The 25,482-nt window shown below is 48.5% G+C and overlaps 1 protein-coding gene across 3 annotated transcripts in view; it reads left to right on the plus strand.

The window, feature by feature from the left end:
- LOC138513805 (transmembrane protein 176B-like) overlaps positions 1 to 25,482 on the plus strand; it is a 164,092-nt gene that overhangs the window by 71,569 nt on the left and 67,041 nt on the right. For all 3 annotated transcript variants that reach the window (XM_069628905.1, XM_069628904.1, XM_069628906.1), the window contains exon 3: positions 11,127 to 11,321. In XM_069628905.1, coding sequence (XP_069485006.1) covers positions 11,127 to 11,321 — 195 coding nt within the window. The remainder of the gene's footprint in view (positions 1 to 11,126; positions 11,322 to 25,482) is intronic.

The following is a 25,482-nucleotide window of genomic DNA, read 5'->3' on the forward strand; positions in this document are numbered from 1 at the left end:
CAATATTGACGACAGCACATATGTCCAAATATTCTTGAAGGACTTTGTCCAAGAAATGTTGGGAGGCAGCGGGTGCGTTACAGAGAGCGAATGGCATAACCTGATACTCATACCATCCGAATTTTGTTCGGAAGGCGGTTTTCCATTCGTTTCCTTCACGCACCTGCAAGAGATGGTATGCACCTCGAAGGTCCATCTTGGTATAGACAACTGCGTCCCGGACCTGGTCCAAAAGAACTGGGATGAGGGGAAGCAGATACCGATTTTTAATGGTGATCCGATTCACCCTGCGGTGATCTATGCAAGTCCGGAGTTCCCCGGACTTCTTGGGGTCAAAGAACAAGGGGGAGGAGATGGGCGAGTTGGACTGTCGAATAAAGCCATTCTGTAAATTAGTAGCGATGTACTCATGGAGGTGTTCATTTTCCTGCCTCGGTTAGCGCATAAATGCGACTGCATGGAAGAAAGGTCCCTGGCTCAAGATCTATTCTGCAGTCAAAAGGTCTGTGAGGGGGCAGAGTCTCCACAGCTTTCTTATTTAAAACATCTGCGAAGTCTGCATATTCTTCGGGTAAATCTTTACGGCATACTTCGGCTGGTTGACTTTCCGTGGCCTCGATAATACAAGGGGTCACTGACGGGTTTTTGTTTACAATGTGCTTGGCAGTCGGGGGAGTTTAACTCTACCTGTCCAGAGGTCCATTGAATGCATGGGTCAGGTTTCCGCAACCAGGGTAACCCCAGGATAAGCCCAAATTGTGGGGCGGCAATCACATCAAAGGAAACTTCCTCCCTATGGGAACCCCCACACTGTAAGGTCATTAACTGGGTACTATGAGTTATGGGCCCAGAACAGAGAGGCGTTCCATCCACTGCCCGTACAGGCTCAGGTTTTGGCTTTGGCTGCACAGGGATACCTAGAGTGTCCATGTATTTAGCGTCTATAAAATTCCCAGTCGCTCCCGAATCCACCAGCATATTCACCGACTTTTTTTGCCCTCAAAAACTCAATTGACCCGACAATATGACATGTGAGGTGAAATTGGAGTAGCCAGCAATTGGGGCCTACTCTCTCATAAGCTTGATCGGGTGACCCCCACTACCGTCGAGCTGACGCGTTTCCATGGTTTTTAGGTTTGGTAAGTGTGGCGTTGCCCCGTGAGGGTATGCGCACGCCGCGGCGTGACGTTGCGCGTCGCCGCGTGCGGCTTAAATAAACGGGGCGTGCCCGGCCGCGGCAGAGCGACCGGGGACCCCGAAACACACGGACGTGTCCTGCGTGAGGTCTGTGGGTGGAGGGGCTCACGGGCACGCATGGGGGCATCCTGAGACCCCCAACAGTGGCGACGAGTGTTCTGGATGCCCGGGCCCGGCGGTGAGAGTCATCCGGGAGAATTTTTCCATTCGTCGAAACATCCGCGGATGTTTCGTCTTACGCCGTGGCCACGGACCATACACGCGGCTAGCGGCCATTTTGCACACGTGGTTGCGGAACTTCCAGGAGCTCCGGTTTGGAGTCGGAAGGTGATCCGAGCAAAATTTTTGGATATGCTGACTGCGGGCAGCCTAACCTGCAGGCCCATGCCTGGGTTTTGATGTTTTGGCCAATTTTGGGTCTCTGACGTCGTGTAGTAGCTGGGAGACGGACTGAGGTGGCTGGGCCTTCTCAGCCCACTCCAATTTTCAAGCTCAATTTTTGGAACCTCCGTGTTACTCACCGGACGGGAAGTAAACCAATCGGTGGCCGGAAGACACAGGACTGCACTATTGATTGAAGAGCTAGGTCGGGGCCTCCAACCTAGCCTCCTCTCTGTGAGGGCACAAGACCTTTTTAACGATATGACCCTCTGCTGGGTAGGACCAGGCAGATGGACTGATCGCTCAAAAGGGCGAGGAGGACACGCCGCCAAGAACCCAGCTGTAAAGGAAAAAACAAGAGGTGAGCAATTGGAACTGTAAGAAGAATCCTAACTCTTGATACTTCTTTCTAGTAGTACCTGAGCTATGCCCTCCCCTTGTTTAATTCAACCGGAACCACCTATAAGTAAGAAAGGAGAATGTAACCTATACTAATGATAGTGGTCGCTTAGCTACGAGGTATGGAATCATAAATTAGAGAACCCTTACCACGGCTGTGTTGTTGAGTCTGAGTTATCCCAAAGGAGTTCAAAAACGGAAGTGCAAAATAAGAAATGGGTAGGTTAGTTAGGGAACTAAACCCGGGCGGAACGAGGGCCGCGCTAGAGTCGAGTGGGTGCACTCTCTGCAAGGCGTCCCTGTTCACTACTGGAGGATGTCCAACGGAAGTCTGTTTGTGGAGATGATGGGAACAACAATCATAAGAGGCACAAATGGAATTGGAGAATTGTAGGTGATGGTTTCGGTGGTAGGCAAAGGCAGTCCGTGATGGAGTAAATAGGTCTGGTACACAGATAAGTGGTTTTCCAAAAGCGGCAGGCAGAGGCAGTCCGTGATGGAGTAAATAGGTCTGGTACACAGATAAGTGGTTTTCCAAAAGCGGCAGGCAGAGGCAGTCCGTGAAGGAGAAAACAGGTCTGGTACACAGGTAAGTAGTTTTCCAAAAGCGGCAGGCAGAGGCAGTCCGTGAAGGAGAAAACAGGTCTGGTACACAGGTAAGTAGTTTTCCAAAAGCGGCAGGCAGAGGCAGTCCGTGAAGGAGAAAACAGGTCTGGTACACAGGTAAGTATAGTAGGATCGAAGACGGAACTTCTAAACACCGGGATGCAACTTTAATCAGAAGCAGCGTCTTTCCCGGTTGTGCGGTTTAAATCGGGAAGGGGAAAGGCGGAACCGGACGAAACCGAGGTTCACGCATCATCGCCCATCTGCTGAGAGCGGGAGGCGGGAGGCTGGGAGTCGTAGTTCAACTTGCCGCTGGGCGCCGCGGAGTGAGCCGAGGCCACTATTTTCCAGGGCAGTTGCCAGTGGGCGTAGAAAGGATTTGCAATGTGACGCATGCCCTTCCGAAGGGCTATAATCCTCCTCCGTGCCTGCCGAGGCATAACACTCCGCCTCGAGAAAGCTTCTTTTACCCCTTCATCATCACGAGGGTGGTGGCAGTGTGGGGAGAGGTCCAAGTTGCGGCCCTTAGGACTGGAATGAGGGTGCCTGTGCGCTTGGGCCTATGAGTGATATCGGCGCCCTGGAGGGTGCGGCGGCCACGACCTCGGAGGATTCACAGGACGAAGGCTTGGCAGATCTATTTCGGCAGAATCCCCCCGCGGTAGGTGCCGCTCAACAACCTCCTCTGGCCATGGCCCAGGCCAGGGCGCAAGCGGCCCTGCAGCCCATTCCGGAATTTGACACTGCAGGTCCCCCATCCAGCCTGGGCCCCCGGTGGAGAAGATGATTCGGACGTCTGGACATGTATTTCCGGGCCGCCCAGGTGACGGACAATGATAGTATGGTGGCGACTATGTTATATTCAGCCGGAGTCGCCGTTCAAGAGATATTTGAATCACTGACTCCGGTGGACAACTCCTACGACCAAGCCAAAGCCGCTCTCCTCGCACACTTCATTCCCCTTGCCAACGTGGATTACGAGAGATTCGTCATGCTGCCGGCCAGGCAGAAGGAGGATGAGACTCTCGACACCTTCTATGGTCGCCTGTGCCGCCTCTCCCAAGGGTGTGCGTGGGGGGATGCGGAGGACATGATACGGACCATGCTAATCCAGGCTTGTTCATCGGGCAAACTGAGGCGGCAGGTCCTGAGAGAGCCCGGTCTCACCTTACCCCGCATCCTGGAGCTGGGGCGGTGTCATGAGGTGGCCGAGGCCCGTGCCAACAAAATGGAAGCCGGATCCCGCGCCGCGCGGCCGGAAGAGGTGTGCACCGTCTGGCGGGGCGGCAGAGGGGTGCGAAGGCCCGGTGGTGCTCCCAGAGACAGAGCAGGAAAACCCGTGGAATCATGCCAAAAGTGTGGCTATGACCTCCCCCACTCATCTGAGTGTGTGGCAATGGGGAAGATCTGTGGACGCTGCGGGATACCCGACCATTTCTCGAGGGTGTGCAGGGCGACCCTACCTGTACTGATTCCGAGAGGGCAACCTCGACTGTGGACTCCTCGCCAGAATCGCCCGCCCAATGTAGCTCAGGTGGCACAGGCGGAAGAGGATGCGCCGGCGGAGGAAGCCGAGGACGAGGAAAACATTTTCTTCATCTCCAGTGTGGAAATCCTAAAAGGGAGGAGCAGGAGACAGCCGAGATGCGTCGTGGAGGTGAACTGCTCGCCCGTCCCGGCGCTGGTCGACACTGGGGCATCAGTCAACGTAATGGCGAGAGGACATTATGCCGCGCTCAAACCACCACCGAGTCTGGCGACGCCGAGAGCCCGCATCTTTGCATTTGGGGGCGGGAGCCCTTGCCATTGGTCGGTGCGTTCGTTGCAAAGGTGGAGCATGACGGGTCCATGATTAAGGCCCGCTTCTACGTGACTCCAGTAAGCAGCAACACCCTGTTGAGTTGTGCGGCAGCGGAGGCTCTTGGCATCGTGAGTTTCGCATACTCAGTCTACCTAGAGGACATAAACGACCTGCTGGACAAGTATGCTGCCATCTTTAAGGGGATTGGGAGAATGAATGGTGACCCGGTGAGGCTCCACATTGATGAGTCGGTGCAGCCGGTGGCTCTGAAACATAGGAGGATCCCTTTTCATCTGAGGGACCAGGTTGACAAGGAACTAGACAACCTGGTGAACCTGGACATAATCGAGAAGGTGGAGGGCCCGACACCCTGGGTGTCCCCCATAGTAGTGGCGAGGAAACCGAAACTGCCGGACTCTGTCCGGATCTGTGTGGACATGAGGTTGCCCAACAAGGCCATCAGGAGAGAACGGCACTTGACCCCGACCATCGATGACATAATCGCAGAAGTGCAGGGGGCCAGGTTCTTCTCCAAGTTGGACCTACGAGCCGGATACCATCAAGTTGTCCTCCACCCAGAGTCCCGCTACATCACGACCTTCACTACTCACAGGGGGCTCTATCGATACAAGCGGCTGAGCTTCGGAGTATCATCAGCAGCCGAAGTGTTCCAAAACATAATTCGAGGCGCCCTCGCAGATCTGGAGGGCGTCCTCAACATTAGTGACGATATTCTGGTCTTCGCCAAGACTGAGCTGGACCATCTGAAACGTCTTGCCAAGACCCTCGAGAGGCTGCAGTCGCTGGGGCTCACCCTCCACAGGGACAAGTGCGAGTTCCTCCGCCCGACCATTGAGTTCTTTGGGTTCATATTCAAGGAGGGCGGTGTATCGCCGGACCCGAAGAAGGTCCGTGACATCAAGACAGCGCGACCGCCTGAGTCGGCATCGGACGTGCGAAGCTTCCTGGGTATGGTGACATACTGCGGGCGCTTCATCCGGAACCTGGCCTCGAGGTCGGAGCCACTCAGGGCCCTGACAAAGAAAGATACAGCCTGGCAGTGGGGCCCGTTGGAGCAGTCGGCGTTCGAGGACATCAAGGGCGCCCTGACAGCATATGATACCGTGGCCTTCTTTGACCCGGCCCTTGAGTCTGAAATTGTGGTGGACGCGAGCCCGTTCGGCCTGGGAGCTGTGCTCACTCAAGTGGGCCGAGATGGAGGAATCAGACCTGTGGCCTACGCCAGCAAAGCCCTCTCCGAAACCGAACAGAGATACTCCCAGATAGAGCGCGAAGCTCTGGCCGTCCTGTGGGGCTGTCGGCACTTTCGGCTGTATGTGCTGGGAAGACCTGTAACGGTGGTGACGGACCATAAGCCACTGCTCCCGATAATGGCTGGATCATCATCGAAGCCGCCGGCCAGAATCGAGAGGTGGATGCTTGCCCTCTTGGAATATGGCGCCACCCTGATCTACCGGCCGGGTGCCAACAACGCGGCTGACTACCTGTCCCGACACCCGGAAGGTAGTGGAGGATCAGTGCGAGACTCCTGCGCCGAGGAAGCCGACGACCACATCAGAATGGTGGTAGAGGGTGCCACTCCCAACGCTATGCCGCTACCCGAACTGGAGGCTGCCGCGGCCAACGACGAGTGCTTCTGCATATTGAGAAGCTCAATGCGATCGGGATCCTGGAAATCCGTGCTGGAGCTGGTGGCGGGGCGCACTCAAGACGCCAAAGTGACCCTCGAGCAACTCTGGAAAGTGAAGGACGAGCTGTCCTTCTCGGAGTCAGGCCTTCTGCTGCGGGGCGATCGCCTGGTGGTGCCGGGCTCCAAAATCAATGAGGTCATCAATCTGGCACACCAGGGACACCAAGGAGCCGCCAAGACGAAGGCGAGACTGAGGCTGAAGGTGTGGTTTCCAGAGCTAGAAAGGAAGGTGGACGACTTCGTGGCGGCCTGCGTGTGGTGCCAGGCGGCCTCCCCGGTCCAGCGGGAGCCTGAGATCGAGGTAATGCCACGAGGGACCCGGCCGTGGGAGATCGTACATGCGGACTTTGGATCCACAGCTGTGGGCACCCACTTCCTGGCCATTGTGGATGAATACTCCCGATACCCCGAGGTAGAGTTCGTCGAGTCAGTGGCGTTTGAGCACGTGGTGGGAGCAGTGGAGAAGATCTTTGCCACCCATGGGTTTCCAGTAACCCTATGTTCGGACAATGGGTCCCCATTCCAGAGCGCACGGTTCTCGGAGTTCCTGGAGAGCTGCGGAGTGACACACAGGAAGGTATCCCCGCTGTGGCCCCGTGCGAACGGGGACGCAGAGCGGCTGATGAGAACACTGAATAAAACATTCCGAATAGCCCAAGGGCAGGGCCAGCCCCTCCAGCGGGCACTATACCAATTCCTGAGGGTATACCGCACCACCCCACACGCCTCGACGGGGGTTGCACCGGAGGAAGTCTTATTCCGACGATGCCCCCGAGGCCTCCTGCCGGAGGTACGAGAAAAGGAGCCCGGCGTGATAGACGATCAACGGGTGGATGCGGAGCGACAGATAAGGACACTCCAAGAAAATATCCGGCGGGGTCTCCGTCCACAGCGGCTGGAACCGGGTGACGAAGTGCTGATCCGGAACCGGCATCCTCAGGGCAAGCTCTCGCTCCCGTATGAACCGGAGCCACTGGATGTGGTTGCAGTAAAAGGGTCAATGGTGACGGCCTCGGATCGGAAATCGGCCGTCACTCGGAATGTGAGTTTCTTTAAGAAGCTGGGTGACTCTCGAGCCGAACTCCCGCCGGACCCGGATGAGACGGACCTCCCGGATGAAGACACCCCCCGGGGGGAACTCTCGGGGTCGCCAGATCGAGGGACTGGAACCAAAGGAAGTCCTGCGGTGGAGGTAGGCGGGAGGTACCCCCAGAGGGCTGGGCGAGGGAAACCTGCCTACCTCGGGGACTATGTGTTGGGACCGATTGATTGTGTTCCGGAGTGAGGGGACTCGGGTGGCTGACATTAAAGGGGCATGGGCTCTGAGTTTTCAATTGTTGTTTTGTGTGCAGTGCAATATCTAGAAGTGTGTGTTGTTGTTGTTCCTCCCGGAAAAAGGAGGAGTGTGGCGTTGCCCCGTGAGGGTATGCGCACGCGGCGGCGTGACGTTGCGCGTCGCCGCGTGCGGCTTAAATAAACGGGGCGTGCCCGGCCGCGGCAGAGCGACCGGGGAGCCCGAAACACACGGACGTGTCCTGCGTGAGGAGTGTGGCGTTGCCCCGTGAGGGTATGCGCACGCGGCGGCGTGACGTTGCACGTCGCCGCGTGCGGCTTAAATAAACGGGGCGTGCCCGGCCGCGAGAGAGCGACCGGGGAGCCCGAAACACACGGACGTGTCCTGCGTGAGGTCTGTGGGTGGAGGGGCTCACGGGCACGCATGGGGGCATCCTGAGACCCCCAACAGTGGCGACGAGTGTTCTGGATGCCCGGGCCCGGCGGTGAGAGTCATGTCCCACAATATAAACAAACACCATCTTTTCTCCTCTGTTCTTTTTCCTCCTTGCATAAAGGTCCTTTGATGGAACCTATCTGCATAGGTTCCTCCCCACTTGACTTTTAAGCAGACCCTCGGGACCCCCGGGACTGATCTAGCCGGACCACTGGACGTGGGTCCCCTCTTCTATCACCCCGTCTCTCTGCCTGACGATGATCCAGCCGCAGGGCTAAATCTATCATGTCTGAGCATTCGCGTGGCTGTGGGTCGACTTGGGCGATCAGGTCTTTTAATTCGTCCCGTAGCCCTTGATAAAACAGTGACATTCTTTTCTCTAATGGCCACTCAACCTCAGCTACCAGACGGTTGAATTGCGTGACATGTGTCACTAGTTCTTTGCCGCCCTGCCTGAGTGTTAACAGCTCTCTATCTTTGCACAATATGGCCGCCCGTCTATTAAATACCTTTTCAAACTCACTCAAAAAAGTCGTCCCAATTGTATAAAAGTGCCTCGTCCTTTTGTACTAAAGTGTTGGCCAATGCCGCAACATCACCAGTAAGATCCGATATTACAAAGGCCGTCCTTGATTGAGTGGATCGAAAAAGCTGCAGGTTTCGTCAGAAATTGGAGACGACACTGAGTGAGGAAAGTAGTCAATTTCTGAGGGTCCCCTGAACAGTGCTCTGGGGTGCAAGGGGAATTGTTGGTTCGGGTGACACCTGCACTTGTACTGGGCCAGGCAATGGTGCCGTCTGTGCTGCCAGGCTACGGACTTGTGCCTACTGGGTAGCATATTCCTGTCTGGACGCAGCTAGCTCACTCTGCATGTCATGTAGGGCCTTAGCAATCTCCTCCATGTTGCACTCGGGGGCTGGTTGCTCCACTCAGGCACCGTAATTGTACGTGGGCTTGTGCTTCTGTCAAGGTCACACAGGTCCCTGGCGCAGGAGTGGAATTAACCAACCACCCCCGCAGTGGTGTTGATGCCTGCAAGTCAGTGCTTACACAGACATTCGCGACCAGAGCGGGGAAGGAAGGTTAGGGTCTTGTTGATTGGATGGGTAAGGGGAAGTTAGGGTAACCGGAAAGAGGGATAGGTAGAGGTTATGGACAGGACTGGGGAAATTGGGAAAGGGCTTGATTGTTGCACACCTTTATCACCTGCCAAACAAGGCAGCTTTGACTATGCTTGAATGTTGATGCACGGTTCACAGAATTACCAAAACAGACTTAGCTCACAATGTTAAACCTAGATGAGAACTGGGCGAATTGTACGTTATGCCAGTTAACAATTCACTGACACCAAACATAAATGCATGCACACTTAGCTCTCTCAAGTTGTCCTAGTCCAGAAATGTGGTCATTAGTTTTCGCCAGTGAGAGCTGTCAGTCTTGTGCTGCGTCCTTTGAGGTTTTGCAGGCAAGGTCCAAGCTACAAAGGAAAGGGTACAAAGTTATTGTGTGCAAATGCCCCTTGGCGGTCATTCTCTCTTCATGCCACATTCATACACCCACACACACACACACACACACTCTTGAGGTTGCTGCTGATGTGCGGCACCACATGTGGTTTTGCCAATGGGTCGTTATCCTTTTTTGCTAGATTAATGATGCCCAACAATGCCAGCATGATCGTGGCTTGCAGCATCAGCCTTTTTCCTTTTTGTTCCGTGGTCTCTGAGATACATCTCTCTCAAGGCGAACGGAGCGCGTGTCTACATGTGTTCTAAGCAAGAAGTCGCATCTACAATGCGGCAGTACAAAAGTAATAGCGGCAGATGAGTCGCTTCGGGCGCGGCTACTTAGCTTGTTTGCAGGCACAGGGGCGATAAGTGTGGGTGGAATGAGCCCCCTGCGCTACCCCAGCTCCCTCTGCAACGCAGCTGAACTTATCTTTGGTAAGCGAGGGGCCAGATTCCTGATCAGGTGGGGCGGGGCCCCTCGCGTGTGTTTTTCGCCAGAGCTGCTCTGTGCACGTCCTCCTCTCCTGAATCCTCGAGCACAAGCCCCGTGCCTTGGAGCTCGCGCATGCGCGATAACGCGCCACAACCGGTCTGCTTCCTGATTGGCTGCCCATGCCCAAAGCATGCTGGACAATGTAGCTTTGATGTGCTTCCAGTCTACAGAGAGGACAAAGAGGTCTCCTGTAAGGCAGCACACCCTTCCTCATAGGTTTTAGAGCACTAACAGTGTTTGTAGATGAAAAGTGATGCAAAGCACCTATACATCTGTTACCCTTTACATTGTTTATGCATTTTGTCTGTTTGTCTTGCCCCTTTCTTGGTCTTCCCTTGACATCAATGACTTTCAGTAAATTCTGTTGCTATGCCTCTAACTTACTATAAGGTCCGATCTCAGCTAAGATCTTATAAGGTCAGATCCTCAGTGACACTGGTGCTCTGTTTGCACAAAGATTAATACTGGCGGGGCCACCCCTCTAACACCCCGCCAGCCTCCTAGATTATGATCGGTTACATAGAGTGTGTGGAGCTATGAGATCCATGATTTTTACAGTATAAAAAGCTGCATTAAACGGGACGCCCTTCTCTATGTCAGTGTGGCAGGCCCAGACATGAAGACGCACCGTTGCTGAGCAGCAGAATATTTATTTATAATTTCATACACATTTGATTTGCCGCCATGCCGCGCTGCTCAAAAATGATGCAGAACAGATTCAGAACTTGCAAACACTGTTCTCTGCACACTTCCTGGGTGGGGGCCCAGCGCCCCCCCCCATCCTATGTAAGCGCTTGCCAATGCCAGCATGTAGCTGCCAGCATGTAGCCATACAACGGAACACTAAACCTCTGCAACCAATTTACACACCACAGATATGGCCAATGCACCCTATCAGCGTGTGCACATGAGGCATCCCTCAGGACACTCAAGTGTGGACATGGAACACCTACAACAGAGCCACATGCAGAGCTCAGGTTACTTCTGCACAACAAACATCAATAGAACAGAAAAGTCACTTTGTGTTTTCACCTCCCTTCCCACTAGCGTTGCACACCACCTTCTCTTACAGATGTACCAGAATGCCTGGAGACATGAAAATGTCATTGCAGTGTGGTATAAATCTCAGTAACACAATACAACATACCAATCTGATTGGTCAAAATGTTTCAGTTATTCTGATTGGATGAGATGATTCTCATGCTTGAAAAGAGTATGCCTATATGTTGTGCAGTTTTGTTCACAAGGGTAGCCTTGACTAAGGGTACCCATTGACACTGTGCCCTCTTTTTTCTTCCAGGAGGTTGCTATGTCTTCCAACATCGTAAGAGTGAACGGGGTCGAGATGGTTTCTGAAGCCTCAAAGCCCACAGTCATCAACATCAACATAAACCAGCCCACTTCCCTGTCCTGCCCGATGGGGTTTGGCAAGAATGTTCTTAAGGGGCTGAAACCCTCATCAGTGCTATTCAGGGGCGAGCAAAAAGTGTTGGGGGTACGTATGTTCAAGCAGAGAAGCAATTGTGATTGAGAAGTGCTCTGACAGGAGTGGATGAAAATCCTGGCAAAGGCACATAATTTGTATGCTAAAAAGGAGAGGAAGTGGTTGTGTGTGTGTGTGTGTGTGAGAGAGAGAGCGCCACGATACCCCCGGGCTGACGTGCGCTCTACAAATCTGAATAAAATAAAAAGAGAGAGAGAGCTAGAGTTCAGACATTGATGTCATATATAAAGACCTTTTCGTTTGACTGTCGGTAACTCAGGCCCAGCACCATCCTGTCTAGGATGCAGTTCCACAATATTAAGTGATATATGATCTGCAAAATCACGCAGATGGGAGTGTGTGAGCAATGTACATCTACTGATGTTCGGATTAAAACAAAGCTATCAATTAATGGTATGGTATTGTTTATTTATATAGCACCTATACACAGGCAAGTGTTTCGAAGCACTCAAGGAGGGTAGGAACATGGGGAAAAACAACAGTCGCTCAGAGCCCTTAAAAACCTGAGACGATAATAGTCTGCACAGGCAGAGTAAGTGCATAGAATACATTTAATAGTATGGGATATAGCAAATAGGCCTGATGGCGATTCTTCAATTTTAACAGTACAAATAGGGATGAAGACAGGGGAGAAACAGACAGACGACCTTCAGGCATGGTGCGTACGGATCGAGCAAGTGCACAGAGGGCCACAGGGAGGGGAGGGTCAAGTGCATCCGGTCAGTTGAGAAGTGCAGATAGAGACATTCTCTTGAGTTAATTTCTCAGTGTGTTGTGTGAGGGTGGGGTGTAGGGCCCTGAGGCAACTGTGAGAGAGGACTGGCGGGGATCACGGGGGCCAGTGAGACTATGAGGTACACTGGTGGCCAGTCAGCATGCTGTAAGGAATATGAGGAGATCCGGCTCAAGACATAGGGTGGCAGGGAGACTATTCCAGAGGGAGGCACCTGCTAAGGATAATGATCTCCCACCAAATCTCTTCTTGGAGAACTGGCTCACTCGCAGAAGGTTGGAGGTAGATGAGTGGAGGGTTCTTGAGGGACAGTATTTAGGTAGGCAGCATTGACGGTAGGTGGGTCCCAGGCCCCAGAAAGCCTTGTGGACAATGCAAAGGGTCTTGAATTTGATCATTGCAGCCACGTGGAGCCAGTGGAGGGATTTCAGCGCCAGAGAGAAGCAGTCCCTGGGCTTGAGGTCAAGGATAAGTCTTGCAGTTCTGTTCTGGATAAGCTGCAGAGGACTCAGGGCAGAAGAAGGGAGGTTGAGGAAGAGGCTGTTGCAGTAGTCCAGCCTGGATAGAACCAGGGCTCTAGAGACAGTGATCCGATGGGGCAAAGTGAGAAAGGGTAGAGTACCCCTGAGGAGGTGTAGTTGATAGTTAGACTTTTTAGAGATGTCTGAAATGTGAGAGGAGAAGAAGAGAGTGGAATCAAAGATGACCCCATGGTTTCTTGCTTCGCAGGTGGGTGCAGGTGCAGGGCCAAGGGAGGCCGGCCAGAGTGGAAGTCGGAAAGCGGAGAGCAGGGGTCCCAATGCGAACGATCTCAGTCTTAGTTGTGTTGAGGTAGAGGTTGTTTGCAGCACACCATGACTGAATAGCAGACAGACAGTCAGATAAGAGTGAGGAGGAGGAGGCGGCTGAGGGTAGCCTGAAAGATAGTTGCGTGTCATCGGCATAGCACTGGAAGTTAGAGGTGAAGGTGTCAATCACCCGTGCCAGGGCAGCCATATAGACATTGAAGAACCAGGGGGATAGGTTAGATCCCTGGGGAACACCACAGGCTGAGAGAGTGATAGTCGAGTGAAAGGCTCAGAGTTCCACCTCGCGTGGGCGATTGGAGAGGAAGGAGGTTAACCATGCCAGAGCCTGACCAGAGATTCCTAGGGTGTCACAGAGACATGCGATTAGGATGTTGTGGTTAACCGTGTCGAAGGCAGAGGAGAGGTCAAGGAGAATGCGGATAGATGGGGTGTTAGTGTCAAGATTTGAGAGCAGGTTTTCACAGGTGTTCAAAAGAGCTGTTTCCGTGCCTCTGGATGCTGTAAAGCCAGATTGATGGTTATGGAAGCAACCAAATTCTTAACAGAATGAAAGGGAGCTGAGAATTTGTGATTGTGGGTTCAACACATTTCTTACCAGGCCTTTGTGCCTGTAGTCCTGCTTTGTGGAAAACAGTGCAATGTCAAACCATGGTGGAAAAGGAAAAGTCAAGACAGAACCAAGCACAAGTGTTAAAAGCAAAAACTGCCTGCTGCTCACCCCAAAATATAAATATTTATAGCCACACCAATAGTTATGGTTACATGACACTTTACACGGGAAACAGAAAAATGAGCTTCCTCTGTAATTTCTAACTTGAGCAAATGTGGTCAATCCTAAATTATGGCACATTATAATGTGCGTGCTTAATTTGGTAACATTTCATGAACATGTCTATAGTTTGAAAACAAAATGAAAAAACATACATTTTATAAGTTTTAATGAGTGGGGTTTGCCAAAGACCCAAAATAAACAGTCTTATAAAATTGTTTGCGGCAAACTGTTCGAAATAAATCTGCTTGCATTCAAACAATTACCAAACGAAGAAACAACCACAATCCCTGTTGACATTCACCAAAATGCACCCGCCCCCACAGCCCCTCCCTTACTTACTTGCTTGCTCGCCTCCACAATCAATTGGGCTAATACCGTCCCCTGCATACCTGCAGCATCAGATCTGTCCCTCTAACGCGGGTTGGATCTGACGCCACAGGGTCCCTTTTTCTTCTTTTTTCTTTTTATTTATTTATGTTTTCCAGTCCCCCGCCTCCCATGTTGAGGAAACGCCTAAGGCCAAAAATATCGAACCTGGGGAGCGGAGGACATCCCTGCAACCCCGCTCCACATGTTTGGTATGTTTTATAATCGATCGAACAGTACTGGCCGAATTCGGTCAAATCTACCATTTGATCGATTATAAACAATCAATTAGGCTAATACATATATATATATATATCAGTAAAAAAACTTTGCTAGTTATGGTAAGCAAAGCAACCATAACTCGCAGCACCAATGTGCATTGTTAAGACTAACACCCAGGACATCAAAGATGATATCACAAATGTCATTGATGACATCACTGATGACATCACATGTGCATGTACTTTTCATGAAAAGTGTGTACAAGGGATTCTTATTATGATGTTGACAAAAAAAGTCTTAAGGATCATTGGAATAGATGTCATGAGCTATACTCATTCAGAATCAGGTCAGAATATACATGTACAATTACCTGTTTTTTTTGCTTCTTGCAGCCATATCCCATCCCATCCTCATCACCCCTCACCTCCCCAGAGATTATTTGATAAGTTTGACAAGTGCAATGTTATGTTTTTTAATATGTTTTTACCGTGATGTCCGCGGACACCGGCCGCTGTCCACGAATCCAAGATGGTGGGCGTTTCCAAAAATCTGATGCACTTCACGCTCTTCACCATCCAATCAGCGAACACGTTGCATGTCCGCGGACATGACGCAAGCCGATTAACCAATCGGTGTCCTGTCCGCAGAGCGAACAGGGAAGTGTGTCAGCAGAGCGGACATAGATATTACACATTTTTTGTGACCTACTTTTTGGTCATTTAAAAAAAAATACTGGACGGATTGTCACCAAATTTACTAAAGCACGCTTTCCGGACCAAGCCGCTGCTCCTGCCACAAATTTGGTGAAAATCCGTCCAGCGGTTTGGGCTGTTGGCGTGAGCAATGTTTTTTCCCCAGACATTTGGGACCCCTCCTATAACTTTGCCCCCCCTGGACCAAACCTCACCAAACTTTGCAAATAAATTCAGAGTGTGCCATATACGTTATTTGCACAGTTTGGCGTGGATTCGTCCAGGGGGAGCAAAGTTATAAGCCACCCAAAAAGTGTTCTTCCTATGGGATTAGCAACTTAACCATAACTACTCAGCCACTACCGTGGCTGTGTAATATATGTATATATATATATATATCAGTAAATAAATTGTTAAAGGGACGTTATGGTTAAGTTGTTAAGTAGCGCTACTGAAAACCTATGAAATTCGCACAAAAAAAACTTTGTTAACGGGACATTATGGTTCCAAGTAAAACTGAAAAACCCTTGAAATTCACCATTTATGTTAAACTAAGCAACCATAACTCGTGCCACCATTGTGCACTGCTAAGACTAACACCCAGGACATGAAAGATGACATCACAAATGTCGAATCTATACCCTTGAAAACAATTTGATGATCCCATCAAACAACGCCTACGCAACAAACCCATTCAACCTCCAGCTCAAATGGGGCCATCAGAGGATCCCGCCAGCTCACAAGTGGAATCTACAGAAGTCAGAGCAGTTTGTTTAAACTTCTTGAGGGAGTTCAAGCTTCTCCATATGGACAACAAAACAGAACAAAGACCAAGGGGCAGACCACCGGGAATAGGAAGCGGAAATATAACAAGAAGATCACAAGAAGAGGCAAACAATCAAGTAAAGGATCTACCATCAAGCCGCATAACTGGATATGGGAAGGTTCAGCGATCCAGAGACAGAGGGCAGCGAAAGAAGACTTAAAAGTTTAAATCTTCAATGTTTCAGAAAGAACCATCACACCCATCTAAGAGTCAGTACTAAAAATGAGACTTTCCTTTTCACCTGTATCTCCCTTTGACTTTACTGAAGCAAGGATTGACTTATTCAAGTTCATTATAAAATTGAAACTAGCTAAATATCATATGACGAAAATCGGTATATAAACACAAACTTGTGACACCATCAGTAGAGAAGTCAGTCCATTGACAGTAAGAGATTTATTAGCATTCACATGTCTTGACAGCCTACAAAGTGGAGACCCAGAGATAGTAGATCTGAGTGCCGATGAAATATTGAATAAATATGGAATATACATAGACCTAAGTACAAACAGTAATCTCAAAGTCTAATCCACTTTCTGCCCGAACATCATCAACGAAAATATCAATGTATTTGAAGAATTTGTACTGAAGGACTTTAAATGTCTTAGGCAAGGAATCCCATTTGACCAATACAATTTGAGTATTGCTCAAAATCAGGCCATTAAAGACCTTCAATCTTATCCTCTATGGAATCACTATTGGTAAAAGTCTACATTTTTGGACACTTTTCTGCAAGCATTTGTTAAAAGCCTTAACTTGTATATTATAGATACTTCAGACAACTCTATCCTAGCTTCACTAGATGTGGATGCCCTCTATACTAGTATTCTACATCAATCAGGCTTATTAGCTAGCGGGTATTATCTAGACACTAGATCGATTAGCTATAAGCAACAAAAGGATATGCTTCTCAATATGTTGGAATTCTGCTTGACCCATAACATCTTTTTGTCTGAAACAAAGCATTTTAAACAATTGTTTGGCACTGCAATGGGGTTGTGTGTGGCACCAACCTATCCTAACTTCTTTATGGGGTGGTGGGAGGTCACAATAGCCTGGCCAGAGCAATATGACAAATTTGTAAATCATGTGGTACACTGGTATTGTTTTATTGATGACCTGTTCATTGTGTGGGATGGTCCCATGCAAATGTTAACTGAATATATTGAGGTTCTCAATAAGAATGATCATAACATCCAATTGACCATGACTACCAGGTATACAGAATAGGTTTTCTTAGATGTTAAATTTAAGGTGCCTGACAGCAAGCTAACATCTGAACTATATAGATAAGATACGTCTTCAAATTCCATCCTAAATGCTCATAGCCACCATCCAAATTCACTCAAACAAAGTATTCAATAGAGTGATTTTCTCAGAGCCAAAAGAAACTGTTCTGATGAGACTTAATTCAGATCAGTGGCTAAAATCATAAGTGATCGTTTGCTATCAAGAGGCTATTCACATAAAGGGATCGACACCCGTATCAGAAAACCAAACTTAAGAAAAGACACAATTTGCTTAGTAACAAAGAAATCATGCACATACTATTAGGTTCATCACACAATACAATGTGCAGGCCAAAAATAGTAAACACATTTTTAACAAACACTAGTCCATTCTCAAAAGAGACAAAGACTTGACCAAGGTTTTAGCCAGCAATCTACAGATCAGATACTCTAAGGTGCCATCTTTAAGGGATAAATTAGCCCCTGGTATGTTAAGAGAAGAGGCTACATGTAACACTTTGGTGGGCTTTGTTAACTCTAAACAACCAAAGGTCTTTCAACCTTGTTGGAAGTGCAAAGTATGCATTCTGGCTCTGAAAGGAATTAGTGTTGAGTATGGAGATCATCAGACATGGCATATAGACCATGCTATTCCCTGTAAAACCAACTTTGTAGTATGCTACATTACATGTCCTTGTAACAAGGGATGTATAGCGTCCACCACAGTACCTCTCAAACTCAGAATATTGCAACATTACAGAGCTATACAAAATGTGGATACCAACTATCCCTTGGCAGTACACTTCCAGAAAAAGCATAGCAGTGATGTCTCACTTATCAGGGTTGGAGCATTGGCACATGTAAAGGCACACCGACGAAAAGGGAATAAAGAGAAACAAATTAGATGTCTAGAGTCCTAACCTATTATTAAAATGCAAACTTTTAAGGCTAAGGGTAGACCCTTTGCGGGTCTTGTTATATGGGTTATACACACCTTGAACTCAAGTAAAATCACCACTGTTCAGCATGATCATTTATTAGAACTTGAGGTCAACATTTCTGCTGACGATATGCATGACAAAATATTGTTGATCAATGTGTACAAACCAGTATTTGGAGAACCTTCCTTAGAGAAAGTAATAAAATAACCTGCAGTACATACACCAAGGATAAATAGAGCAAAACACTAGTCAAGTCATGCACAAGTCTATTAGCTAAAATATATTTTCTCCTCAATTAGCTAATTAAATATTTTGTCATTCTCACATTGATCTATAAACCACTTGATAGTGCACACCAATATGAAATCCCATTAGTTGATGTACTATGTATTCATCAATTTATTTATTCCAACAATCTCAACATTACGTAATAAAGCATGTCATTGCAAATCCTCCCCAAAATGAATACTCGCCACACTTAATTACATGGGAACATGTCTCAATAGACACAAAAAGCACTAGCTAATCACTCATATTTTTCTTTTTACCACATTTCTTGATGTGAACAACGACACAAACTGTTTTGGCCGCCTAAGAGCATAACTCCTTATTGCTCTACTGCTAGTGCTGCCTTCACCAGGACAAGTCCAATTACCAACAATCATTGTTTGCCTATGCAATGTCGCCTTATATCATCATTCAATGAAAAAATAAAATATACATGTACACATATTAGTTTGCAACTCTGAAACTCTGTTAATCATGTGAGTTCATTAAACATAAATCACTTATGGCTTCGATCACTGTTACAAAGTACAGATTTCGAGATATGGAAAATATATTTTGCATCCTAGCGAAAATAAACAAAATCAAAAGGGAAAGCTCATGTATTGCCTTTACAAAGCTTATTTCCATATTTCCAAATTCATAAAATATAGCTATATGTATCCCATGCTTTATATATGCACATTTATAAGGTGAAAGTTCACAGTTGTTTCACTACTTTATCCATTATGGCTGTATTTAAACAAGATTCGGCATTAATATCAGTCAGCATAAACATCTACATATAAAGTAAGGGGTAAACATAGCCATTATTTTATGAATTTGGTAATGTACACAAATACATGAAACATTTTTTTTTCTGTTGTTTGAATAAGAGTGCGGCACACAGACTGTGTCCCCTTGCAGTTTACTTCAGTGTATCCCCTTGATGCAGAAGGTGAATTCAGCACCACAAGGAACTCCTTTAAAAATGGTGTTTGCCGGTCTGCAATAATTATTAAATAACACCCTGTGAGAACCCCATTGTGGTCTCAGAGGAAGGACCAGAGTTTGCAAAGAGAAATCTGAAGGATCTACAGCTTGCTGCATGCCATAACTCTCTCGCAAGACTCTGTGAGACATAGGGGTACTTAAAAGAGTTACAGAAAATGGAGAGGAACAGGTTTGTGAATGTTGCTCGATGAGCAAGTGCAAACCCAGCCCGATTAAGACCACAGAAGACTGCAGGTGTTTGAGAAAAATAGAAACATTGGGGCAAGAGACCCTCTTTTTTGTTCACGGGGGGCCTGACTCCAGAGGGTGAATATGTAACAGAAAACAGGGAAGAAGAGTTGAGGCTACCCCTCTCTTTGACGCACAGGAGGTGCGAGAAGACCTACAGAAGGCTAAGAGTTATTTTAAAGTAGCCATTTTTTGATCACACAAACAGAGTGGAAATAATACTGATAAAACAAAATTTATAATAAAAGCAGAGATATTCATCATTCACTAAACATGAAGCATACAATTCTGTACACAGTGTGATTAGTAGCAAGACGGGTGTTATTTCATGTACTGTAAACCATTAGCAGTACATTTCTATTGTCAACACATAATGGGTGTTTCTGGTTCGGAAGCAGGTTCGCATCAATTCACATCAAGTTCTCTGAATGGCACACATTATACAATGCTCCGAACTGTCTTCAGGACACTGTGGGATGCTGTTATCAAGAGACGTGTAGAAGCAGATGTGTCAATTCATCTACAAAACGTTGGGTGGCGTCTTGAGATACGATTAATGGACAGCTGTGTCATGTACAGACACGTTTTCTAACGTGGTTGCTGGTTTCAGATTTGGTTGTGGACGTAGTGTTTCATGTTGACATCGCAAAATGATAGGGTGAATCCAGCAGGGCGCTTGAAGGCAATAGTACTTCAAAAATGGTGCGTGCGGCCGGAGAGCTGCAGAGACGGGGATTCAGACTGAGCCACTGAACCCCTGTTCAGTATTCACCGTCCCTAAGATCTTTTCGTGTTCCAGGACTCTTCTTTCTTGTTCACTGTGGTGTTTCTTGTGAAGAGAGAGATATGAATGTAGCCCTTGTTGCACCGGTTCCTCCCTGGTCTCAATGTCACATAAATTAAAGGTGTACATCGTTCCTAGCCCCTCCTCCCATCACTGCTTTACCATATATGTGAAAAACGCTACTCATTCAGACAACTGTTTAGACCCTAGCCTGATGATGTTGTAGAGGAGATAAGTTTGCAGCTGATGGAGCAATTGGACTGACTATGGCTATGCAAGAGCGATAACATCACGACCGAGACTATGACATAAATGCATTAGACATGAAGCACATACGTATCCCTGCATGAAGTTACACAGACACATAGATTAAATTATGCCTAGACGCAAAGAACATTCTTATAGACACACTTTTGCTATGCAGTAACGCAAGTTGCACAAGAACACGTATAAACTCTTTGCTGACGCTGAACGCAACTAACATGAGAGGCCATGCAAATCAAAATGGAAGCTGCAGCCACATTGAAGTGTATGGAAAGCACTGGGAAGGCTCAAGAATACAGGGAGAGGCCTGACTCGCTGATCTAGCAGGAAAGCACAGACCAGACTGTTTGTGCAGCCAGTGAGCATGTTCCTGCTAAGGACACCAAGGGAGGGAGAGTTACACAGTTGCAAAAGAGATAGGACACCTGCATGTGTGAAAGCTAAAAATCCTCATAAATGTGAGCAGGAAAATTAAGTTTATGGTCTCTACACACGTGAACTGAGACGTGGGGACAAAGCCTATTGATTCGAGCCAGACAGAGACTGTTGTTCCCATCTAGCTCAGGACAGATGATACAAAAGTTATACAAGGTTGAAAGCTAAATGTTTTGTCTCAAGAATATCAGAGATGGTAACCTTTTTGGTACAGACAGCACATTTGGCACTGTTTCCATCGTTGCTCATGGGCTGGTAACCATCCAAAGCGCCATGGCTGGGAAGACCCTCGCTGACAAATCCCTATCCGCTCTCCGCACTGGTTCACACTTTGTTGCAGGTCCAATTGCGATGCGCTAACCTGATATACCTATGTTTGCAACATTTACGAGGTGGTCACAGGTGGAGCAACCAGATAGCTTGTAGCCAATGGAAGCACTAACGCCATATGGTTTCTATATGTAGCCTACCTCACTAATCAATCCCAACCTTTGACTCCTGTTATCTTTCTCTCTCCTTCCAGAGACTCTCGTTCTCACCACTCTATACTTTCCCTATCCTTCTGTCCTCCTTTCTCCTTCTTCCTCCAGATGTTCTCCCTATGTCCTTTCTCACTTCTTTCTATCACTCTCCTCCTTCTTCTAGAGGTTCTCCTTCTCTTTTCTCTTTCCTGCTCTCACCACTTCATCCATTGCCTCCTCACACCTGTGCCCTTTTCTGCTCTAGTCTCTCTCTATGTTCGCCATTCAACTCATAGCTTCCACACCATAGTCCTACTGTATCTCCCTTTCATAGCTCGGGTTGTGAGTGAGGCGTGACTGGGCAATCTGGAGCACCTGTGTGACTAACAGGATTGGACCTTTTGATTGGGTAGGGCCCAATCAAAATGTTCACTTCTCGTGTGTACGATTGTGATTCGGGGCGGCCCGTGGCTCTGCATACCAAGGCACAAAATGTCCGTCAGTAATTTTGGAGTCATGTGGTCCTCTGCTGATGGCCGCCCAACTCCAACATGACACTGCAATCTGCCAATGTGGGGTTTCACTGTGTTCAGGCAGATATAAACTTGCATTTATCTTTCCTCCTCAGATGCAACTTGCAGCTCAGTGTCCCGCAAACAAGGGTTCACAAGCCATTCTTGTTAGCCATGGTATTTCTTTATCTTCATGGATTACAGAGGCACTGTCAAACCAAAAGTAAAGATGACTCTGATTTCTGTATCTTCTTTAGCATTACTCTATTGCACATTCTGGGATCACAAGGAGGATCTCTCATTTAGTGACAGGGTTGTGACATGTGAGGAAAGGGAAGGCAGAGCCTTTGTGGAGTCTCCATATTCCACCTAAGGTGCCAGCAGTTAAGATGCAATGATCTGTCCCTAGAGGTGATCCTCGGGCACCCATCCCATGGCTTTTCAGAAGGGGAATGTTATGAGTTGTAAGTGTTTGTGCGATGGGGAGGGTGAAGGCAAAAGGTGGTTGTGCCTGTGGTTGTACGTATGTTTCTAATGTTTGTTAATCTGCTTAGAATCACATGCTGTGCATAGTCCGACATCCAGTGGTCACTGCAGAGTATTGCATTTTGTTTTCGTAGTCGAAAAGGGGACGTCGACAAGGCGTGTCTGTAACACTATCCCTATAGTGACGTGCATTGTACCCACAATCCCTCACGCGTCGAGGTCCCTCAGATTGTTTTTTTCCGCCCAGATATTGGTCGCCTTAACGCAGAGCTCCTCGAGAGAAACTGCAAAAACATTTACTTGACCCTTTGGTCGTTATCTATTATTAAATACATTACATTAGATCCCTCCTTCGACGTCGAAGCTGCAAAGCTGTTTCACCGCCGAGTAAGAACTTTGACGGCTGTGACTTAGACGGAGGAGATCCTTCGGCACTGCCGAACACGTGGCCTGGCCTCGCCGGCCTAAGACAGTAGGGAAAGTGGGGTCGTGCGACATTTCTTCTATTTCTGAGAATGCCTTTCTCCTTTCCCCCCCTTTCCTTCGGGGTCGTTATCACTCGTATCTATATCCTCAGCTATGGAGAGGACTACTTTGCCCGAAAACTTTAAAGGACCGCAGGGTCAAGAGGTGGGCAGCCTACGCTATGTCTAGAGCTGATTCCTCACCCACCGCCACCAAGTCTGACGAGGATAGTGATAACCCGACCTCCGTTTCGGAAGTTGTAGACCTCTCTAGGGAGCATACCCTCTCCTCTGCGTCTGTCCCCGGCTCCGAGAAGTTCGGCTCATGCCCTACTTATGAGGATGAACACCCTGGCGACACTGACGAACACAGAAGGCATAAACATAAACACACAACCCACAGCACTTCTTCGTCGAAGATGAAGAAAGCCATAGCGCCAACGGAGATGCCGGAACCACCGGTGTCCTCCACCGACCGTAAGGGTCGAAAGCCCTCTCCCCCAATGCAGCGGCGACTGGGCTACCTGCAGACAAGGGCGCTACCACCAATACCAGGCGACGTGCCTCGTAAGAACTAATCGTCGAGAGCTTGGCGCGTATAGTTTCCACGGACAGCCAGAAACGGACGGCGAGTGATACGCCGAAAACCGTTCACAAGGCCAGGGGAACGCCAAAAATGCCAGAAGGGAGGCAGGGACCGCTCCCATGGTCGAAAGAAGGCCCTATCCTACGAGAAGGTTTCTCAGAAGGCGAAGGGACTTTATCCTCGACTTTATGGGACAGACCAAAACGTCTACAGGCAGAACAGCCTCCTTTTTCGCCTCCAGACTGTTCTGGATAGATTTATGTCTACTCCTGAACTAAAAACTCCCAAGAGGCCAAGAGAGGTACTGCATGAGGACCCCAGGGCTAAATACTCAAGGCTATTTAACACCCTTCAAGAGGAATCTAATACCTATGACCTCATTGAAGAAGACCCTCACTTCCAAGAGGACGAAGAATTCTTTGATAATGAAGACCAACAGAACTTAGAAGAAGAAGGTTTTGAGGGAAACCTTGAAATAGGTGGGGGGGGCTTCGAGGAAGACCCAGATGAAGGTGGCTCACAGCCTTGGCAGTCACCAACAGAGTCTACAGACCCTGAGACCATAAACCTTCCCTCTCCTCAGACCACACCGGTCAGGAATCCTTCACCAATAGATGATCAACCCACCTTCAACGCGCTACTACGGAAGGCAGCAGCGCATTTGGAGATTGAAACTGGTGAAATTACTCCCGATACTGATTTTGTAGAAAGAATCATTAAAGAAAAACCTCCCACTAGCCAAACTAGTCAGTTAAGAGACGAATCACTCCATCGCTGTCTACACCGGCACTGGTCAGAGAGGTCAATCCCAGAATTGAAAAACTGTTTACTCCCTCTCATTCAGACCCATTATATATTAGGGGTCACTCAATTCCAGACTCCTTGGTGGTAACTACCACAAGGAAAAGAGCAGGGGTTCCGCTGTCAACCAGCGAAGCACCCCCAGACAAAGAAGGAAAGAAACTCTACGCCCTGGGTAAAAGAATTACAGCCTCAGCAGCTTTTTCAACCAGAATTGCCAATAATACTACCCTACTGGCAAGTTATGCTGATGCCCAATGGGGCAAATTACGGAAGTACCTTGAGGAAGTCCCTGAGCCTTTAAGAACTCGCTTATTGACCACAGTAACAGAAGGAACTCTGGTTAACCAGAGCATCATTAAAAACACTCTTGATGCTGCAGGAATGGCTGGCCATTCTTTAGTCCAGGGAATACTTCTGAAGCGTCATGTCTGGCTCTGCAATTCTGGGTTTAAGCCAGAAACCCAGGCGTCACTCATTAATAAACCAATAGAGGATTCTAACCTCTTTGGGACAGCAGTGGACGACGCAATGGAGACTGCGAAGAAGGATTTCGACACCCTCAAGACTTTAGACCAAATCTCGAGGCCTCCCAATAAGCGAGGTTTCGGCAACAAACACTTTTTTCGAGGCCAACGCCAACAACAGCAACAACAACAGCAGTAAACTGCAGGCAACTGGTCCTCTACTCAGGGAACCAGTGGCCAGTACACGCAAAGAGGACAGCGCCATGGCAAGGGTAGAGGTCGGGGCCCCACTCCCAGAGGATCCCCGGCTACCAACACCAAATGACCCGAAGGTTCGGGTCCCCTCCCATGCATCGCCGGTCAGGGGCCGGTTAACATCTTTCCTACCAGCATGGGAGGGAATAACATCAGACCACTGGGTATTGTCAACCATAGTCCGCGGTTACTGCATAGAATTCAGTCAGTCCCCCAAGTACAGACCCCCAAGGGGACGACGCTTATCACCGGAGCACCTCGCCATTCTTCTTCAAGAAGTGGAACTGCTGCTACTAAAAGGAGCAATAGAGGTCGTGCCTCTATCACAGGTAACATAAGGTATTTATTCAGTGTACTTCCTTGTACTCAAAAAAGGACTTAACCATGCGCCCTGTATTAGACATGCGCCCAGCGAACAAATTTGTCAAACCTCAAAAATTTCACATGGTGACCCTACATGAAGTAATCCCCCTACTTTCACAGGGAGATTACATGACAACACTGGACATGAAAGATGCATACTTTCATATTTTAATGTTGC

Source organism: Ambystoma mexicanum, chromosome 12 (genome assembly GCF_040938575.1).
Source record: "Ambystoma mexicanum isolate Mex_15411 chromosome 12, UKY_AmexF1_1, whole genome shotgun sequence".
Taxonomy (NCBI): domain Eukaryota; kingdom Metazoa; phylum Chordata; class Amphibia; order Caudata; family Ambystomatidae; genus Ambystoma; species Ambystoma mexicanum.